The sequence below is a fragment of the Anser brachyrhynchus genome (genome assembly GCF_964034855.1).
Source record: "Anser brachyrhynchus genome assembly, chromosome: 1".
In the NCBI taxonomy this organism is placed as follows: domain Eukaryota; kingdom Metazoa; phylum Chordata; class Aves; order Anseriformes; family Anatidae; genus Anser; species Anser brachyrhynchus.
The window spans coordinates 100,763,741-100,785,891 of record NC_137694.1 but is presented as its reverse complement, the minus strand read 5'-3'; the positions used below and the strand labels follow the sequence as shown (position 1 = coordinate 100,785,891).

The following is a 22,151-nucleotide window of genomic DNA, read 5'->3' as shown; positions in this document are numbered from 1 at the left end:
CTGACCACCAATAATCAGTGACTTGGTATAATAATATGTAGATGCTCACATGCCTGAAGTAGGCGGCTATACTGGCTAAGCACATCTTTGATGTGATGGAAGAAGTCAAAGGGAAAAGACCCAGTGATTCTGTAAAGTACCTATAATGAATTTTTGCAAGTGTTTGTGAGCTGGATAAATGACAATATGGAAATAGGTATCCTGAAACCCGAGAGCAACATGCCACTTCTACAAGTCTGCTCTTGGAATAATCATTGCTAACAACACTGATTTTATTCAGATAGAGGATGTGACAAAACCCTAGTCTTCTTTTCCCCTGAAATGAGGAAGAGACTTCAGTCTGACCAAGTTTCTTATTTTCTTTCCCCCTTGTATAGTGATATACATTCTCTGATAGTAATTAGAGACTGCATGCTTTGTTTTATTGTGTGTAATGTCAGAAGGTTCTCCAGGCTAGGACTAGAGAAGAAGTACATGGAGACAATAAGAAAAGGAAGTCAATTTCATTGCCCTTCTTCATCTGAACATGTTTGCCTGAAGCAAGGATAGCCCAGACAAAGTGGCAACAAGACATGATCTGAGCAATGATCCAAGTATGGGTGCTGAGAACAGGCTCCCATTTCCCTCTTTCCCAAGAGGGAAAGAATTGTCCTTAGAGGGGAAATACAATTTTCTGTGTTTAGGATGAATGAGAAGGATGACCAGATGATAAAGCAATTGTTTCTAGATTGGGTGTTTTGCCCTTTGCTTGCAGGTTTTGTTACCACATGTTGGTAACAGGAAGACACTATTTCATCAGAGATTTGCAGTGCACTCATTCTGTGGATGGAGCATAGCTCTCCTGTGAGGATCCAGCACCCAGCAGACAGTGATGCAGGTAAAAGTTACATTGTTTTCTGAAGTTCCTTGAGAATCCCACAGAGACTGCTAGGATCACTAGAGCATAGCAACAGCAATTCCCATTGCTATAGAACTATTTCTGTTACATCTAAAGCAGCCTGAAAAAAAATCTAGGAGAAGGCAAATTGACTCTCATTCCACAATGAATTTTCATTTATCTCTGTACTGTAATGGAAATTTATGAATAATATCCTCTATTTCAGGCCAATTTAGAATAGTCAATTTCAGTAGTGCTGCTGGATCATTTGAAATGATCACCCGAAGCAGTGATGTTAAACCTTTATTCTCAACACTGAAGTACATGCTTCATTTTCTTTGGAAAGAGCTTATCCTTTGAGACTTGTTAACTTGTGACCAGTAGACAGCCCAGTACTTTGTGAGCCTTTTGGAAAGACAGGGAAGCAACCATACTGTTACATGACTTGCACTGGTCACAGGAAAACTTATTCTATATTGTTACATGAATACTAAACATAAACTTGTTATGCCTTTGTGTTGCCCAGCACAACAGAGTTTGATCCAATCTGTGCCTTTTTGTTGCTAATAAATAAATAATTAAATGGTTGCATTTCTCTGATGGTAACCAGTTTGTCCTTTTATGCTGTCCACAATACTGGTTAGAAGCACCAGCTTCGCCATCAGAAAATGATGAATGTGTGGAACAAATTATTTCATTCTGTTGTGTAACACATTCATTGCAGAATGAAATTGTGTTGCTCTATTAAAAACTACTTTTACAGGATACTGTGGAAACAGAGAACCATAAAAATCTATACTGTTTTTAGCTTACTTTAAGAAAATCCATTAAAAATTTTATTTTCATAAGTAATACTAAACCTTTACATCTTGGCTTGAATCTTACTGCCTGACTTCAACAATTACAAATGGCTGTAACACAATTGGCTTAAATGAGTCTTGTTCACTGTGTGGTCCCAGGCCCTGTTTCACTGATCACTGTTCATTGCTGCGTACAAAGACAAAATTATTAGTCCATGATGAGGCTTTTATATAATATGTTCTGTGAACCTTTGAGAGCCAAGTTGAGAAGCCTCAGTTAAAATGAATAAATAAGTAATTCTTTTTATGGCACACGCTGTCTTCAAAGCATAGCTCCCATCAACTCTGTGCTCAATTAAGCAAACAAGGCTCCGTGTGCCAAAGCTGAGAGGCAGTTATGTTATGAGATGACATATCACTCAAAAAATCATCTTATCTGATAATTTTGATGCCTTTGTTTGATTCGGGTCCTAGAAATTTTTCCCGTAAATGAAGTAGGCTTTCAGTAGCAAAGCCGGAGAAGAGATATTAAAGGAGAAGGTACTTTGAAAAACATTCTTCTCCCTTCTTCCTCTGACCCTTCAATAATCCATTTCCATAGATGATCTATATAGAGTTTTATACAAAGTGAGGGATACAGCCTATTTTCTGCTGTGTGTTCCATTCCTGTGGCAAGTGACACGCAGGTTTAACTCACTTCTGCATGAAAATGTATTAATTCAGGCTCTGCACCTGCATTTTTCTTGAGGGTTTTTCATAGGTATAGGATGCTTAGCCAGTAGCAGCTCTGCTCCTACACAAGCCAGGTTGCTGAGATGGAAAGAAGTGGTGGGCTTGGGAGTCAATCTTCTGTAAGGTCTTCTTCCTACAGTACCTACATTACCTATGAAATTCCCAGTCTCCCCACTCATAGAAGACATCACATCTACAAATCTTCCAGAAGAAAAGCTCCAGCTTTCTAACTTTTCGTAACTCCCTAAAGAAGAAAACAAGACTACTGGACTTGCACTTTCCCAGAAGCGCACAAATTCAAGGGGATTTTCTATTTTGTAATTATGTTGAATGGAATATATTCAATCTACTTCATCCAGATATATATTAAGAGTAGAATCACTGGAGCACAGCTTGTTGCATAACTGGTTCTGTTGAGTCTTGTGGAAAGAAAATGAGGCTTATGTAAACACAACCATTCAGAACAAGAGCACCCGAAAATGGAGGAAATTAAAGTTTCAGTCATGTTACATGAGGCGCAGATTGGTTCTCCAGGAGGAAGTTTTTTTTAGATTGTCACTTGCCTTTGATTGGTATTTTATATAGCACTATCCCCTACTTTCAACCCTGGAATTTATTTATCTACAAGAGATTGTAAAAAGTATTGGCTTATTACTTCTGTATCTTGTAACTCTTAAACCTTCCTGTAATATCCTTTCTTCTCTTTTTTCTTACTTCATATGTAGTTTTACCAGATTGGAATACATTTGAACCAAGACAAATTAAGAAAATTATTCAGAGAAACATTTTGAAATACATCACATTTAAATATTTTTCGATAACCAAAGTTGAAATTTTCAGTACATTTATATCCAATTTATTCTGTGTAGACATCCAAATTAAACTTCCTGCAGTATAAAAATACCTGTAAGGTTCTGGCACTAATTTACCTTTGTAACTAATGAAGAGAAACAGACACTTTTAAACTGTTTCATCCGACTGCTTGAAACATCTCCTCCAGGACGAAATGAATCGTGCCCTAAAATCACTGATTTCCCACCATTCAATTAGGAGAGTTTAAACAGTATCTCATACATTGATATCTACAGTGTCTCCAGTTGGCTAGCTGCATTGCAGCAGTGAATTTATTTATTGCTAGGACAACATTTACACCTTGCTTATCACCACATTGTAGTTTACACACTGAAAAATCTCTACTTTTACTTGCTGAAAACAAAAAATAATTCTGCTTTATGTTAACCGGTATATGCCAAAACCATACACCAAGAACTCATTCAAAATTTTTCCTTTGGACACTTTCAGAAACTAATGGTAATTACTCAACAGCACATTGTTTTCCAGTCCATATAGCAAAGCAAAATGAGATGTAACATAGCATCATAACCTGCAACCTTACCTGAATGCTTGCAGATGTAAAGATGATTCACATCACTGCATTACAAATACATAGAAATCATATAAATTATGAATATGAAAGGATACATTCGTATTGCTCCTGTTCTCGTTCCAATTGCCAGAATTTTCTGAACTGGGTCAAAAGCTAAGGCAGTGGGTAGATAAGGAAAACCATGGCGAACCGTCTGAAAGAGAACAAATGAAAAAAGTGAATGAAATGTAATCACAAATAACAAAATAAAAGCATGTATGTTTTATTTTACATGTACAGGAAGATAATCTACATTTTGCTTTATGTTGTATTATTTGCAATACATTTCCAGAACAGTATTAAAATATATCATTATTTTGAATACTGAGGTTAATTTCACTCATGCCGATTTCTAGACATGCTCTTTACTTGGACGTTTTATATGTTTTTACTGTAGCAAAGTAGATTGCAAAGCATATGCCAATGTACAACTGGTATATATTCCTTATATAGTATAGTGAAAGACAACCTCAATATGCAAGGCAGCTGTAACTGCAGATTGAAAAAAAGACATGTAATATGCTTTTAAAACACTGCAACAAACAGCCTCAGCCTCACCAGAACAGCCACAGTGGACAGAAATGGAACATGTCCAGGGGAAGAAATCCAATAAACCAATAAACTGAATGGAGTCTATGAGGCAAAAATCCTTAATATCAATTTTAAAAACAAAGACAACAGAGAAGATGTTCACAAAATGAACAACGGAACCACTCAACCTTTCTTAATTTACAGTACTATGCTTTTAATTCTCATTTTTCAGAGATACCTTGGGGAATAAATGAACTAAGTGTGATGCTATGCATCCTTGAGTTTGAGACTGCCTGAAATAATATTTTAAGTTATCTTAACCTGGAAGTTATGACCAATATGACTTGCCTGATTGTTAGGAGGAAAAATCTCATGACGGAAAAGTCCAACACAAGACTAAAAATAACTTGACTAAACTATACAAATAGTACCAAACCAAACAAACAAATTTTAATGGATGTGATTCTTTACCTAAAATTGGGCACCAAATATCATATTTTTATTTCCATTTTATTTATTTATTTATTAGTATACAGTTAGGATTGGAGAGGAAGTGCTTTGGACTGAATGGAATTTAATATTTTCAGATATTTTATCTTCCTTGAGATTATCTTGTTCATGAACCGTATCAGCTGAAGCATTCAGCAGTCCCTATGGAACAACTTCTACAAAAGGGATTCCTTAATTGCAGACCTGTTGAGTAAAAGGCAGATGATGATTGCTACAGCTGTATCACTCCAACTCTGTTTTCTTTCATTCCAGATGGAAACACTTGAACTGATATTCACAAGTAGTTTGGGAACAACCAAATGTATGTTTTTCAGCAAATAAACACTTCCTTAAGAGAAACCTTACTCATCTCATATCTTAATTATTGCTGATAAGGTATGTCTTTAAAAAAAATCTAATTACTAGTTTCTAGACTGCAAAAATCTAAAAGCATATGCTAGCTCAGTAAGCTGTTGAATCATAACTCATTTTATGTTAATGTAGACACTTATCAAAGATTTCCACAACTCTGTATCTGTTTTACTTTGTGCTTTGTGTGTGTGTGTGTGTGCGCGCGTACGCGCTTGTGTATGTATGTGTGTTTAACCTTTTCATCTTCTCAAGGGGCAGAATTACTCAGAATACATAATTTCATATTTGACACATAAGCTGTGACTAGACTTACATACTGTAAAAATGCTTTTACCTCTCACGTCACAAAACCATCAGGAATTACGAACTGTATTTTCCGGTGTGTCTAATGTTTGGCCTAACTGCATTATTAATTTTCTATTACATTTTAGATGTCTGTACTCTTGCAAATAAATGCTTTTGTAGCAGAAAAAACAAACAAACAAGCAAAACAAACACCACCATATTCCACAAAGGATTATTTTTAATTATTATTATTTTTTTAAATCCTCTCTATAACAAAGTTTGAATTTGTAGCAATTCCAGTCAAAATAAGCCTTTCTGATGCTTAGCTCTCAGTGGAGCTTAGAGTTCTGCTTTTCAGATCTAGGAATGTAAAGATCAAAATCTGTAATTCTTGCTTATGCATTTACATCTTTTTTGTATTTTCAGTATTTCCGCAATCTATATACAGTCAGACTTTTCATTCAGAAATTTCATCTAGGCCCTGTTTTGACACAGATCTACTCTCTAGAGGCACAGGAATGTACATATTTTCAGAATCATACCTCAGTAAATATCCCTGAACTTAAGGATTGACTCAAAAGTGTTATTTCTATTTTGAAGCCATTTTTTCAAATTTGAGAATTTATACCTATCCCAACCTGGAAGTTCTTGTGAAAGCAAAATTCTTCCATTTGTAGTACAAAAATATTGTTGAAGTCTATTGATCCTCCAAGTAAATTACAATTTTCAAGTAAAATATTTATATTTATTACAACTCCAAACAAAGGACAAAAACAGCTTGGAAGGAGAGCCAAGCTATAATGTACACAGTTAAGATGGAAAAAGATGCCTTTACACTTGAGATTTTGGCATGAATTAGAGCAGCCTCAGAGGCAATTCTGAAGATCAAGCCTAGAAGAACAGGCATGAGCTGTAGCTCTTCAGGCTCCCAGCCTCTTCTCCTTATACTTAGTCCAACAACCCTTCTATTTCCAAGGACTGTAAGAAAAATTAACATGAGAAAATAGATTTTTCTGTTACATATTGACGGAACTCACGTGAACTGTATGTGTAAGAATGAGCAACAATTCTAGCACTGCTTCTGGACTTCCTTACAGCATTTACTAATACAAATGAAGAAGAGGGGAAGGTTACAAAATTAACTTGATACTAGGGTGACAAAAATGTTCCTACTTCATCTGAGCTGTGTCAAGTAGGAACGATATTGACCAAAACTAGCAATGGTGAACAGAAAATGCAAAACAAAGAAGTTGGTTTGTTTCCCCCCCCCCCCCCCTTTTTTTTCCTAAAATTAAACTATCTCAATAGCAGACAAAAACAGAAAAAGTACCGTAAAGCATCAGTCTGTGTTCTCATGAGCATAGGACCTTAGCCATCCTTAACTATCCTAAAAAAGAAGGTACCAAAATAAGGGAGAGAAAAAGCAGACAGCAGATGGAGCCAGGACTGCTTTTCTCCACATTATCCCGCTTTCTTTTATGTCTCCTTTTTTGGTATGCTGTCTCTAGAGGTAGTCTGCACTCCCTAGGACACGAAGTTTATATGCAATATTTGAAACATTTTATTTGAAACAGAACAATTACAAATGCAGCTATGATTTCAGCATAAATCCGCATTTAGTTCTGTTATGCTATTTTAAATGTGATGAAAATCACTTCAAGCAAATACTCCTACAGTGAATTGCACGTACATATCATTAAAGTAACCTTTATATAACCATTTTACCTAGATGAATACAAGAAATTGATTATTTGGATTTGCCAATATTCTACCAATGAACATTTTAATATGCTGTACAGAACATAACAACAGTCCCATTCTGTCTAAGATATCACAATGTTTTTCAGTAGCTGAAAAATGAAAGTCTCACTAGTAGTAATACGTAGCATCCAGTGCAATTTTTCACATGGTGTATAATTTGGATTCCATTTAGCTCTTACCCTGCACTAGGAGCCAGGGCATCTAAGCATGTTCACAGGTGGTTCTAACAACGAGCTATATATTTTTTTTAAGATAAAGATGGATAGTTCTTTTGCTCTGTGTCTCTCTGCACATAAAAGCTAGAAACTGCCACATGGGAAAAACTATCTGCAAAAAGGACTCTAGAGCTACAGACTGTGAAGGCTGATTTCTACCCCTTGCAAGATGGTAAAATAAAGACTAGGATCATGGAACACATGTACAAAAATGGTCTGCAGAAGGTAGCAGAGTTTCTACAGTGGGAAGTCCTGTTTAACTAGTTTTCTGTAATTCTATGAAGCTGTCAGTATGCATGCAAATAAAAGAGATATGAATGGACATATCTGAGTTTTCCAAAAGCTTCCCAATAACATTCCACAGTAATGTTATCACAGAAACAAAGTTGCCATGGGACTGGAGAAAAGGCTTTTTTATGGACTGAAAGCTGGTTAAAGAACAGGAAACAAAGAATAGGGTTTAATGCATTTTTCCCATGAAGAACACACAGAAGTAGAGTACTCCACAGACTGGCTCTTGGATCAATATTATTCATTATCTTTAATGATCTAGAAAAGATACTGGACTAAGATCTTCAAGTTCACAGCTGATAGTAACCTCTTTCAGGTAGTCAAATGCAGTACTTACAGAAACCAGTTCCAGAAAGACCTTATCAAACTGAGTAAGTGGGCAAAAAAGTGGTAAGTTAGCTGCAGTATGGATAGATACAGCATGTAGGAAAAAATGTACCTTCACTAAGCTTACACAATGCTGAATTTAGAGCTAACATTTACAACCCAGGAAAGTGACTTTGTGGGTGCAGTTGGCATTCCTCTGAAGTCTTCGGTTTAATATGTAGCAGCAACCCAAAACGCTGAATAATGTTGAAGAATAGTACAGAGAATAGCATGAAGGGCATCATTTTGCTTCTAGATGAAACCGTTGTGAGGCCTTATCTTGAGTATTGTACACACCTCTGGTCTTCACACCTGAAGAATCAGTGGTGTCAGAAGTGAAACATGTAAGGCAGCTAATGCTCAAGGTGACGGAGGCAAGCCCTACCAGGAGCAGCTCCAAATGCTGGGACTTCAGTTTGGAGGGAAGAAGGCTGTGGGAGGATATGACTGAGATTTACTGAACTGAGAGGGTGGGTAAGCTGAAAGTGGACCTGTTATTCAGCAAATCCACAGAGCCACACAAGTGAAAGATTAGTTTAAAACAGAAAAAGAAAATACTTCCTTACACAACAGGTAATGAACTCCTGAAACTTGTCACCACAGGAGGTTGTGAAGGCAGATAATAATATCAGATGGTTCAAAAATGCATTATTTGGTCCCAAAACAGTAAATCCAAATGCATCTTTCAGACAATTATTTAAAACAAACAAAACAAATAACTAAAATGAAAAATAAATCTTACAATCTTCACTGAAGTTGCTCTTTTCATTACAAAATCATCTGCAGAAACCTCAGAAATATGATTTTCCACTGCCATTTTCAGTTCTGCAAACTGGATGTTAAACACTATTAAATCAGAATGGTCCTATTCGTGTAGGATTCATATAGATACAAACAGTCAATTTAAGAGGAAAATAAGGCCTTCTGAATTTCAAAAAGTATTATCCTCATGACTGTTTGCCGAAATATAGTGTAGTACGTCAAAAATGAAAAGTGAATATAATTCAGACAGAAAAATCCACAACTAAATGACATGACATAGATCCCCATACTACATTACTCCCAGTTCACAGCATAGGTGAGGTTGGAAGGGAATTCTGGAGATGGTTTAGTGTGCCCTTCTCCTTCCCGCCCCCCCCCCCCCCCCCCCCCCCCCCCAAAGCAGAGTGGCTGCATTTTAGTCGTTTGCTCTATTTAAATGAATGTTCTGTGGCAAAACTGCACTGTCTAGCCACATCTAGCACTGCACTGACTTACAGCATAGAAAGGGTAACTCTGGAATATAATCATCCCAAGGTAGGTATTATCCTCTTTGGAGAAATCCTAATTTCAAGCGAAGACATTTGGTGCAAAATGATCTCATCTCTTCCCTTCTCATTCTTTCTAAAAGGGCTCTCAATTTTAAAAATTGCAAGAGAAATATGCAAAAAGGAAGGAGAATGGAAAATGTAGTGAAGGAATTGCATCCCCTTTTCAGTAAATATGCTATAAGAGGCTTTCTACTCTTGCTAGTGAAACTATTGAGAAGATATAGGACATCAGCCCTTTACAGAAGAACCTTCTATCAGCTGTAGTGTATCATATGTAATATAAATGCCACAAACTTTAATAAAACTAAATTTGCCTTTTCCTTTAATGTAAAATAACTTAGAAAAATATCCACAGATTTCTAAGCTCAATTTGGCCTGCCTGCTTATGTGAGACTAGCAATTCTTTACAAGCATTTACCACATTGCTTACTATTTATTATTAATTCATAATTAATCTTCTCCTACCTTCTTGCTGTATGCATATTGTATGTTGTATGTTGAATATAGAATTTAATCTGGAGATACTGGCCAGCATCTCATCTCATGTAAGGTAAAGACACATTCCAAATGGAATGTAAATATTTTGTGGCAACTTTTTGCCCTCTCAGTGAAATTCAGCAGTGAAATCCAGCAAATCTTGCAGTTGACTATTCCCTCCTGTATTGGCCACAACGGTACCAAGGGCATAGCTCACAGACACAAATGAATACACAATAGCCAAAGATCACAAGAATCAGATCTCCGTTTACATAATCACAGTTTTCTTGCCTTTGCCTCACTCAGTGAGCAATTAAAAATATATGTAGCGAGAAACAATGAATGAACCAGGGTTCTTTGGACCTGCTACAATTAACTTTTATCCACAGCTACGATGGAATGGATCTGTAATAAAACTGATGGTGGGCAGGTGTAACTGAAAACACATACACACCCTTAAAGGATACAATAGGTGGAATGGGTTGTACAAGGCAGAGGTTCAGAGTTCACAATTTATGACTTTTTGTGATGTCCAGCGGATAATACAGAAACTTACTCACAGAAACTGTGGCAAAGAACATACACAGAACAGCACCCATCCATCCCATGCTTTGTGTACTGTTTAGACCAAATGTGATGGATGATAGGAACAATATATAAGCAGACATTTCAAGAAAATAAGATGCAATAAAGACTGGACTGCCACACATACAGACATACGTAATATGTCTACAATAGCTGAATAAGGGATGTGACTTCTGACTGTTTGACTTCACAACATTAGCATTCTTACATAGGAGATGTTTTTATGAAATACAGGTAACAATGTTTAACTGCTTAGATTTAAATTCTGCAAGAAGGCATGCTACCATATACACTTATATCTGCACAATATCCCACTAAATTCAGTTGGGCTACTTTTGAGTACAAGCATTCCTTAATTCAAATCCCTAAATATTAAGGGTCATTTTTTATTTTTTTCCCAATACTGTATACAATATATATTATTGCAATGGAACCATAAAAGTGCACCTCTTCAGACTTTGACCCTAGCTACAGGCAACAGATTGTCTCTACTGTTTTTTACTATTCATGGTCTTTGCAGGTGAACTGTTAGAAATGGACACAGCACTGTACAAAGATAACATCTTATTACATTTGAGCATGTTTACCAGCCATCTGTACCTAACAATATCACTTTCTCTTCTTTCCACAGACGCACATTACTTACACTTCTAATTGCACAGTCCTCTAACTTCCTCCTATCGTGATTCTAACATACGTTGTGACAAATTAATATATCCATATAAACTGCTTTTATAAACACAGTTTCTTAGTATAGCCAATAAACCAGTGCGTTCACATAGCTTTGGGTACATTTGTTCACCTCCCTACTGCTTCCTTTTCTCTTTATAAAGTGAACATACTAACTTTCCACAATGAGAAGCATAAATGGAAGATTTTCATACAGACCTCAAAAAATGATTTGGGCATATGCCATTCACCAGGGAGAATCAGATGTCTTCAGAATAGGAGTCAGATATGAATGGAGAGTCATCTAAAATAACCAACTAAAAATGGGGTCTATCTGAGATTTAGTCTGCCTGCACTGAAGACATTGCTTATATATCCAATGCTTTACAAGACATCTTTACGATTAGAATACTCCCTGAGATACAAGCAATCCAGACTGAATTTCTTCCACCCTCCTAGAAGAGTCACCATTGCTTTTCCCAATACAGCAGTGAGAAACTTTCTCAGTTGTAGCTGTAGTCTCACTATATACAGTGTGTCTGACTCCCTCTATCAGGGGTAAAAGTTAAGGGGATAAAAATGATGGGGCACAAAGGAGTGGCAACAAGAGAAAACCTGGGTATGGGGATTAACTTTGTGAGAAAAACCCCAAATCCCAGGTATAAACTCAGTACAGTTATCACAGGATGAGAAAGAGCATTACCACACCCAACTGCAGGGGGACAGGTCTGTGGTTTGTGAATGTGAAGGCTTTGTTTGCCTCGGTATGTCTCATGGGTTTTGACCATTTACAAGGTGTCTGAGGATTCCCATCACCAGGTCAAGAAAGGAAAACAAGAAGTTCTGTCATGATGATCAAGAGCCTGTGAAAAATTGACCCCTGAACATAGAGATTTCCAAGCTGCCCTTAATAAATACTTTCACTGAGGAGGAACATTCTCTCTTTCTTTTGAGGAAAAAGTGCATGCTGAATTTCAATTCTTTATCCAAGTGTTCCATGTTTGATATTGAGGAATCCTTGTATAAAAAACAATGCTTGAAATGGCACATTAAATTACAGTAAAAGAATATTTCTAAAAATGCGAAGTCAACCTTAGAATGCAGAAAAAAATAGAACATCCACAAACTAAAATAATCTCTGCAACATGTGCAACATGATTTTTCCCCCGCTTACAGGGATTAATTAAATTATATTTTTCTGTTATAGAACTTTTACCACACTCCATGCATAGTACAATCTGGGCTGTCCTACGGACAAACCAAAGTTATACAATACGAGACATGAATTAAGCTTTCTACATGTGGCCATTAATGTTTCCATTTTGTCATTGACCAATTTGTGGTTATGGAGGTTGATGACATTCACACATTTTAGGTACAATTCAGAGGTCCAGTCTGAAGCCAGAATTTCATCCACAGTCATCTGAGACATGAAGGAAATTCAGAGCCATTCTAACTATATAATGTGGACATATAAGTTTTCAGTGTGAATAACTAGCCTAAAAGCAAGTCTGTAGATGTGCAAGATACTTGCAACAGAATGTGAAAACAATGAGAGGCATAACTGGAAGACGTAATTGGCATAAAAGTGTACGCTAAAAATGTAGATTTAAAGCAGGTCAAGCTGGACACTCAAAAGAGTGGAGACTAGACAATCCACATTGTGGATCTTCTGTGTCTCGATTCCTCATCTATACTGCAGAAATAATGATACCTTCATCTCAGAGAAATATTGTGAAGATCAATTCATTAATGTTTATAACGCTTTCAAAACTACTGCGATGAGCACTTCTGCTGAGAAAGCCCATGGGTAACTTAATATATGGGTAAGCTCTGAGTTCTAAGAATGCAAAGAAACACTGAAGTGCTTTCTATTCAGCAAACACCATGTTCTGCTAAATAAGACCTACAGAAGAAATGTGGGATCATGTAATTAAAAGCTGTATTTGCAAGCAAACATAGAAAATTGGAATTTTAAAGTGGTTTGTTTTGCAACCTTAAAATTTGTAAAACAGTTTTGAAGTTGTAATTGCATGTGTTGGCCTTGAAAGGTCTGCATTAATACATTTAGGATTCGTATTTGATTAACAGTCAGTTATAGTAATTCAAGAAAATAGGTATTTTATTTGAATGAAACAAGAGTGTCCAGTTGTACTACTACAGATAGCTTATATCTTCAAATTTCTTAAAAAAGAAGCTTTTAATGTGCTATACTCTTTATCCCTGATGAACCCTGTTTCAAATTGATACAAACATTTAAAAAGGAAAATACATGACGCTCATCACACATCATAAATACCACTGTCATCTAATTACAGAAGTGTCATTTATGAATCTGTAGTTTTGGATACGAGTAAGGTTTAATACTTAACTTAAAATGGGTTTTCTCTGAAATGTAAATCTTCACACAGATTTCTTTTTAGCCCTGAGTGACCTTCCTAATGATGCAACACAGAAAAAAACAAAAACTCTAGCTAACTAAAACATTATGGGCAGTTTATAACAAAGATTTTTTTTATTCTTCATAACCTAACATAGAATTCTGTGTTACTGCACAATTGTTCTTAAACTGCCATTTGGAAACCCATCCAAATGAATTTTATTACTACTGAAATGCATCTTCATGTTGCGCATACTTTAAAGTAGCTGTTTGACTGCTATCGGAGGGGCTAAACGTTCATCTTCATAGGTTATCAAAATAAAGTATTACTGTCTCTGAAACCTGGGAACTAAAATTTAAGACCACCTTATAGGAAATCCAGATAATTAAGGTATGTAAATTGGCACTATAAACTGAAGTACCTACATCAAAATGTTTTTACATAATGTCACTCCATGAAAGAGGAGTTCAGCCAAAAGCAGAACAACTTCTATTATAGCCATGATCCCAAAGGAGAGAAATGCTAGCAGTAAACATAAAAGGGGAAGTAGTCTTTGAAATATGCCTGCTGATTGGATGCATCTTGAGGGCCTGTTTTTGTTAAAGATAAATTGGAATAGAAAGCCACAATTGTATCAGCCAAGGACAGCCATTCAAGTTTCAACGAAATTTTAAAACTATTCTGGCCTCTGTGGGTTTTTGCATAAAGATTGGGTGATGTGCGTACTGAAACTATGACTATGCTATCAATATGAATAACACAGCAAAGTTCAAAGGGATGTCAAGCAAGTCTACCCAGTGATAACACGTTAAGACCACTTTTGGAGAGAAGACAAATTGCATGCTTTAGGTTTAAAGGTAGCCACAAAAACGTCGGAGTCTGTGGAATAATTCAGTGAGAAGTTTACTTCAGGGGTTCTTAAATCTTTTATAGGGTATCTGGCTGCTGCGTACAGTTAGAGAAAACATACTGGCCTAGACTAACTGTAGGTCTAGTAAAGTGCAACTCTTACTATGATCCTAACAGTGGTCTTGATTTCAAACATTCTTTTCATAAAGTTAACCTCTTGCTCTACGAATTCAACCCTACAATTGTTCTTCAAGAAGAGCTCAAGCAGTTCGCTATGGGAGATTTATTTTAATGAAGAATATACACTATATTTTCAAAAAATGTACATCTTCATTTTTATTCAGTTTTCCCCAGACTGCAGTATCCCCCAACAAACACTCTTCCGCAGAAGTAAGAAAATCAGCATTTTCTCCATTTACGTTCTTTCTGCTCAAAGTTCTACTCAAATGATTTACAACATCCTAAATGTTATCTTCACAATTCCTATAATAATATGAGATCTCTACCCACTGCTGTATTTTAATTTCTACACACTATGACCAAACACAGGCTGGCCCAGAAAATCCTTAATAAAAGAGTAAAGTAGGTCTACCCCCATTATGATTATTACAAACTTTACTAACATATTCTACTGGATTGTACCTAGTTTTGGACATGACACTCCTATCTCACATGTTCAATTCAATTAATTTGAACAATAATCAATATCTTTATGATATCCGTGTGGATACCCCAATCTCAAGAGCAGCCCTAGATAAATAATGACATGTACTTCAGCTTCCAGTTGTCATAAAATACAGTTCTGACAAAATTTCACCTTACGTGAATACTTTAAAAAGGATGACACCGGTTCATTAATACAGCTACCAACACATAAATTTATGATGCTTAAAAAAGGCTGCAGTAATTTCATATGTAATAGTTTTGAGAATATTTCATTTATAGTCTTTCAATACAGAAGACTACATTAATGATTCAAATATAAATGGCCAAAGTAACTCATTGTGAACATCTCACTATAAAATGAAATATTCAGTATACTTCTATTAAGTTCTAATTTTATCTTGAAAAGACACCATGGTAATAAGCATACCAAAAATGTCAAAAATTAGACACATCTTTCAAGTGTGTTACTAACAATACCAGGTATGTTACCAATAAAACTTGCTGTTTTCTGCTAGACGAACAGATCTGTATGTTTAGTAAAGAAGACGTCTCACAAACTTAAAAAAAGGCAATTTATTTAAGTAAAGAATGTAGGGTAAGGCCCTCTAATTCTTACGTATGAGTCAGCTTTTACGTTTCATATCTAAATGAAGATTTAATAACCAGCAATGAAGGAAAAAATGGTTTGGGGTGTTACTCACACTATGAGCCTATCTGACATGATCCTGCAGATCATAACAAACCAAAACTGCTGTTAGCTTTACTCAGTTCTGTGTGCAGCAGATCACAGACCATGGATCCTTAAATTGCAGCCTGAACTACTTACGTAACTTCACATGAAAAAAAAAAACAACTCAGAAGTTCTATGAATAAAGCTTGGGGAAGGCAAAGCTTTGTTTGTATGTATTTTTCATTTAATTCAAATTGACTGAGGTACAAATTATGGCTCAGATCCTCCACCCTGCGCCTGCGTAGAGTCCCACTGCCTTTGGTCCACTTGCATAGGGCATAATGCAGGACTGGGGCCTGTGGGCTTTTGTTGGTTCACTCAGAGCTGCTTGTAATGGCACGAAACAGCAATATAGCTCATTAAGTAGAGCCTGTTGAATAAGCACACTGCGGTATGTTATGAACACATAATCATGGAATATTTGGGGAAGTTTGCTTTTAGTACACTTCTGTGCCTTGAAAAAAGGAAGCCGGTGTTTTGTATACCATAGAGTGGACTTCTGCAGTACCATGCATTCATAAGCAAGTGCTGCTGCAACCAAAAGCTCTCCTATCCAAATATTTACTTTGTGAAGAACATTTCAACCAGACGTCTGAGTCTTCTAATTGAAAAAGAAAGGCAAGTATTTCCTACTTATATCTTCTAAAAATAATGTATTCCTATACACCTATGTTTCTAAGTAGGTCTCTTGGAACCTAACACAACTGTTTTCAAGTAATATCAAGCCAAAGACAGGAAATACAGAGATAAGGCAGAGAATTAACTGCTTTTGTTTCTGAATCATATGTTGTCTATTTTGGCAAATATACCACACAACATAAAAATATATCATACAAAATATAGATCTTTGGCACTATGAAACGAAGAACTGTATTCACTGTACCATTACTCAGAATTCTTAAAATGCCAGACCTTCCAAAGATATTTTAATGTATCTTGATTATTTGCATTATCTTTTTCTGAAGTGAAAAAAATGGGAAATCACTGTTCTGAATATCTGGAATTTCATAAAATGCTGTATTACTGTGTACATAAACAAAGGGAGTCAAATTCAACCCTGGTGCAAACAGATATGATTGCAATGGACTGATCACTGGGACTGTTAAACTACAGATTCATTGGACTCAAAAGGCCTGAACCTGCATTGGGTCAGAGTGGCAAAGAACCAAAAACCTCTAAATATGACAACGATGTGTAACCTCTTCTAAAGGTCTCTGACACTTTAAATCATGGGGGCTTATCCTTCTTCACATAAACCCTCTAAGAGTTTTGACACTAGCTGTATTTGAAAACAGAACTGAGTTAAAATCATGACATCTGCAATTATGAAAGCTGTGTTTCACTGGGACAGATCTGCACACAAACTGTGTTACAGGCTTCTCTTGCTTGTGTATATTTCTTCCTTCTTCCCCAAACACAAAAAGAAATGAGAATGTGCTGGAGTTGACTATAACCCAGATTTCAAATCAGTTGGTGTCTGACTAATGAAAGGATTCACCTGCTTAATAGGTGAAGTTCATTTACTTGTAATGATGTAAATTGCATTAGTTAAAAAATCTGCGTTTGAAGCCAACAGAACTTCTAGCAAACTCAACAGAATTAATGTCAAAGTTAAAGATAACAGCGAGGGACTAGAGAATAAAAATACGACCTCTCTTTTATGATCTTCATTACAAAAGTATGATTTAGTATTCCAGGGTTGGTCAAAAATACCAAGTAGCTTGTACTGTTTTTACTTGTGCACTTAAAAATTATGCTGAAAGCTTTGTTGCAGAAAGCAGTCACAAAACATAAAAACCACAGAGATATCTTCAGCTTGCTATTCAAAGAAATTTTCTACTGAAGAACCTAACCAATGTGTAAAAGCCAATGCTAAACAAATTTAGAAACTTTTAATATTTATGCTGTTCCACTGAGTTTACTGTCATATAATCACAGTACTGATTCAGTACTGATGCTAAAAAAAAACACATCCTAAATCTACATCCAATCTCTCACACATAATTAATATGCTATGTTCAGCAATAACTGCACTGTCTTTTTATTTCTAGCTTGTGCCTTGTTGTTAAAAAAAAAAAAAAAAAAGGAGAGAAGGAAAAGGAGAGAGGATGGTAACAGAGAGGAGGGGGGTAGATACACACTATTTTGAATTTCTGATGACTTGTAAACATTATTTGTACTAGCACCAATTGATTTGCTTTTCTGTCCACAATCTTGCTACTAGTTTGGAGCCCAAGAGTGAACTCCGGATTGGCCCCTGAATGCTGAAATCAAGATTTTATGAAATTACTGGCTACCCCAACTCTACAGCAGTAAGAAAAAACAAAACAAAACCACAAACAAACAAAACACGAGAGCTGTCTTCTCATTTCCAAAGTCCTTATACAACCACTGCAGTTCTCGAGTAAAAAGGCTTATTGGCATCACATTGCTGCCCCCCTCAAAAAAAAACACGCACGCAGAGTAGCTTTTGTTGTTGCCGTAGTAAAAATGAATAGATATTATAGCCCTTACCTTACAGATTTGGAAATAATCTGAAGTTAGCGTCTCCTGGACCTCATCTCTGGGGGTCCCCGCAGCCCCTGCAGTCCCCGCCGGGTGCACGGAGCCGCCGCCAGCCCCGCTTCCACCGCCACCGCCGCCGCTTCCACCGGGCGAGGAGGCGGTCAGACCATCCAAAACTTTGCGGAAATTAAATTTCTTCATTTCGGAAAGATCTGTTAGGAAGATTTGCGGGGCGTGGGGGAGAAAGGCTGCGCCGTAACACGTTCGGCTACATGTAGCGCGAGAGGGAAAGTCTGTAGCGGTCCTCTGAGTGAGGCAGCACTTTAGTGGCAACCGGGTATTAGGTATAATTGACTGAAAAATACGAAGGCTTCATTCTGTCGGACGTACAAGCTGCTTGGGCAGGTCCCTTCAGAAATAATAATAGTAATAATTAAAAAAAAAAAAATCCTCAAGCAGCAGAGCTAAGGTTGATGCTCAGAGACGGAGGAGCGATGGAGCAACCGCCACCCGCCTCGCTCCCCAAGCCCCCATCTAGCAGCGGGTTAAAAACGGGAAGCGAAGGCGAAATTCGAAATTCAAAAAAAAAAATAAAAAAATCAAAATTCACAAAAAATTCAGCCTGCCTCTGCCGGAGCAGGCTCCATCCCTCTCCCTCTTCCCGCGGCCGAAGGTTTGTTTGCCCTGCGGGGCTGGGCTATTCAGCGCCACAGGAGCCGACTTCCACGGTTCTTCCCCCTCCTTCGCCCCGCCACCGCCCTCCTGCGGCAGCCGCCGGCCCTGAGGCGACCGCTGCTAACGGCCGCTGCTAACGGCCGCGGCGCGAGCGCGGGGCGGGAGTGGGAGCACGAGCCCGGGGCGGCGGCGGGCGGCGGGCACGGCCCCGCTGCTAACGGCCGCTCTCCGAGGTGCTGAAAGCCCCGCCCCCAGCCCGGGCAGGGCGGGGCGAAGCCTGGGTGATTGACGGCGGGGGGACGGTGATTGACAGCTCCCAGCGCCACGCTGGGGAGGGACGGGGTGTGCTCATTGGCTCGGCTGTCGGTGGGCTGGGAGAAAGAACCAATGGGCGCAGCGCCAGGAGAGATGAGCACGCGCTCCCGCCAATGGGAAAAGCTGCGCCGCCGATTTCCCTCCCTCTTCGCCTTCCCCTCACGACGCCCCGCCCCAATGCGGTGCGAGCGGCGGTTGTTGGCGGTTGGCCGTTGGCCGTTGGCGCTGGCGCTGTGGCAGCCACGGGCGGGCCGCGCAGGGGCCGCTCTGAGGGCACGGAGCCCCGCGGCGGCGGCGGAGAGTTGCTGCCTCGCCTCGGGCAGCGAGCCCAGGGGAGTGCCGTGAGGGACAGCCCACGTCGAGGGGACGTGCCCACCTGATCCCAGTCACCTCACAGAGCTGGAGGTGGTTGCTGAGCTCCCCACACCACACACACCACCCCACAACACCCCTTCTTTTCTTTTATTCCCCCCAGCGCTGTGTGGAACGTCGAGCAGACGCAAAATGTGACAGAAAAGAACGGTCTTCTGCCGTTGCCACCATTAACGGCTGCTGCGATGCCGTCACAACCACGGGGAACACCGTGGTGAAACAACCCACCTTCACCATTTGGTCATCCAAGGCCTGCCCCAAGCTCGTGCAGGTGGCGTAGGGTGGCATCTCCAATCTCAAATGTGGCTAGAGAAACATTACACTGTACACAAGACTCTATAAAAAGTTTATTCAGGTCAGAAACGAGCAAGGTAGCTATTAACAGTGACTCATGACGTGGTGCTGTCAACGTGGTTGGAAGCTCAGAACTGACTAAAACAGTGTAAGGAACAAACTTACTCTGTGTGGTACTAAATATGTAGCATCTCTTTTTGTATAATAAAACCACAGAAATGATTCACATTGGTCACATTTTGCAGCTTCATCAGGCGTACTTTATATCATTTTTGGTACTCATTATAGTGCCTAATCTTATTTTTTGGTAAATCCTAGATTTCTGTGAAACAAGGTAATATTTATTTCAGTTTCATACATTGAGCTCCATGTGTTTATTTTTCAGCTCATCTGTTTGTGTTCCAAAAGATTTTAGTACTCCCCATCTGAACAATAAAAAGATTCCAGTGAAGTTCAAGGAATAAAGCTTGACTCACGTCCTGTTGAAAAATGAAGGATACATTGCTGATGAAACTGGAAAGGCTTCTGTAGCCAGAAAAAGGAAGAGGATTTGTTATGGGAAACAAGATATGTAAGGGCTATGGCTAGGAGACAGAATGAAAAAGAGGATGGCACTGAGTAAGCAAATCTGTAAAGATGTAAGTGAAGGGTTTTGGAGAATAAGGAAAAGTCAAAACTCAACTGAGGCTATTTGAAGAATGCCATGTCCTAATGCCACGTCCCGCTGATCTGTGCTCACTACAGGCAAAGCATGTGAGGAAAAAAAGTAAAAAAGAAAAAAAAATAACAAAAAACCCCGAAAGATAAGAACATGAATTGTAAATGTGAAAGGGAAAGATAAGGTTAAAAATGAGATAACTAGGATGAAGAAAATGTCATGGACAGATTTGCAAAAAAGAGAATAGACCGAGAGTCAGGGATGCTAGAGGGAGAAAAGCAGATAAGATAATTAGTTCTAAGTGAAGAAAAGTGAAGATTGAAATTAGAAGAATGATTAAATGCATTTGGAAATAGAATAGGATATGTACATTTTTGGAATATTAACATCTGCCTTTCAGATTATCAGTACTAAGATCTGGGTATTGATGATTATGTATCACCTCAGAGTATACAAAAGGGTTTGTAACCTCACACTGCTGATTTGCAGTTAAAAAATAAACTTGTAGAAAAAAAAATGATGCTGCCATAGCATAACATTGTGCAGGTCTGTTTTAAAACACTAGGTAAAATACTTCACTTCAGTTGTGCATACAAGGCATGTAGGTACCTTTTGAAAACTTTTCTCTAAGCTGTGTGCAAATCCAGAAGCGGGGACGAACTTCTGCAAAAGGCTAGTTGGGGGTGAGGCAAAGGGAGACAGGACAGTGCTGGGCATACAGAAACTGTAACTGTGATGATGTGCACAGAAAGTAGTCCCACTGAATGACCTAGCTGGTGAGGAGTTCTGGTGTTTAAAAAACAAAACAAAACAAAACAAAACAAAATGAAACAAAATAAAATAAATAAAATAAAATAAAATAAAATAAAATAAAATAAAATAAAATAAAATAAAATAAAATAAAATAAAATAAAATAAAATAAAATAAAATAAAATAAAATAAAATAAAAACAACAACAGCAAAAAACAACACTAATTTATTTTTGACACAGAAAAAAAAACACATTTTCTTTAGCTGGGAAAAAAGCAGTCGTCTGGTGAGGCATTCAGTCAGTGTTTTGCACTGAGTTGGTATTGAGGATGTTCAATAGGACACTTCTGAGGCTGGGCAGTTTTGACACCAAGAGTATTAATAATAGGTTTGTAAAATGATGAAAATGTGGAGAGATTTTAGATATTAAATAGACATAACAACTGAGATAAGATATCCCAGTGCACTGTGGGATGTATCTATCTGAATCTATTTTAGATAATACAGGGAGAGAGTCTATTCTTCAGTGTTTTCTTCTGGATAATTTCTTTTATCAGTCATCTTGTTCTGCAAGGTCAAAGAGAAACCAAGTGTTAGAAGTGTAACAGTTTGCTAGCAAGATCGTGCTGAGGAATACAGCATCTTTAACAGTCTATGTTATTAAAATTAGTTTGAACTCTTAATTTTGATTTCTGCTTAGGTAACCCTGTGACTAGATTTTATTAATGCAGTAACATTAATAAAATTGCTAGGAACCAAACCTAGCAAA

General features: G+C 37.8%; 1 protein-coding gene across 10 annotated transcripts in view; it reads right to left on the bottom strand.

The window, feature by feature from the left end:
- The window catches only part of STXBP5L (syntaxin binding protein 5L), a 205,237-nt gene extending 184,522 nt beyond the window's left edge, over positions 1-20,715 (bottom strand). For 2 of the 10 annotated variants that reach the window (XM_080576813.1, XM_080576818.1), the window contains exons 1-2: positions 18,327-20,714; positions 3,892-3,989 (exon numbers count right to left, since the gene is read on the bottom strand). In XM_080576813.1, coding sequence (XP_080432939.1) covers positions 3,892-3,989; positions 18,327-18,518 — 290 coding nt within the window. In that variant the 5' untranslated portion in view covers positions 18,519-20,714. Of the gene's footprint in view, positions 1-3,891; positions 3,990-18,326 lie in introns of all 10 variants that reach the window. The other 8 variants (XM_080576820.1, XM_080576814.1, XM_080576815.1 and 5 more) reach the window with 7 other exon arrangements.
- Positions 20,716-22,151: the final 1,436 nt, after the last annotated feature.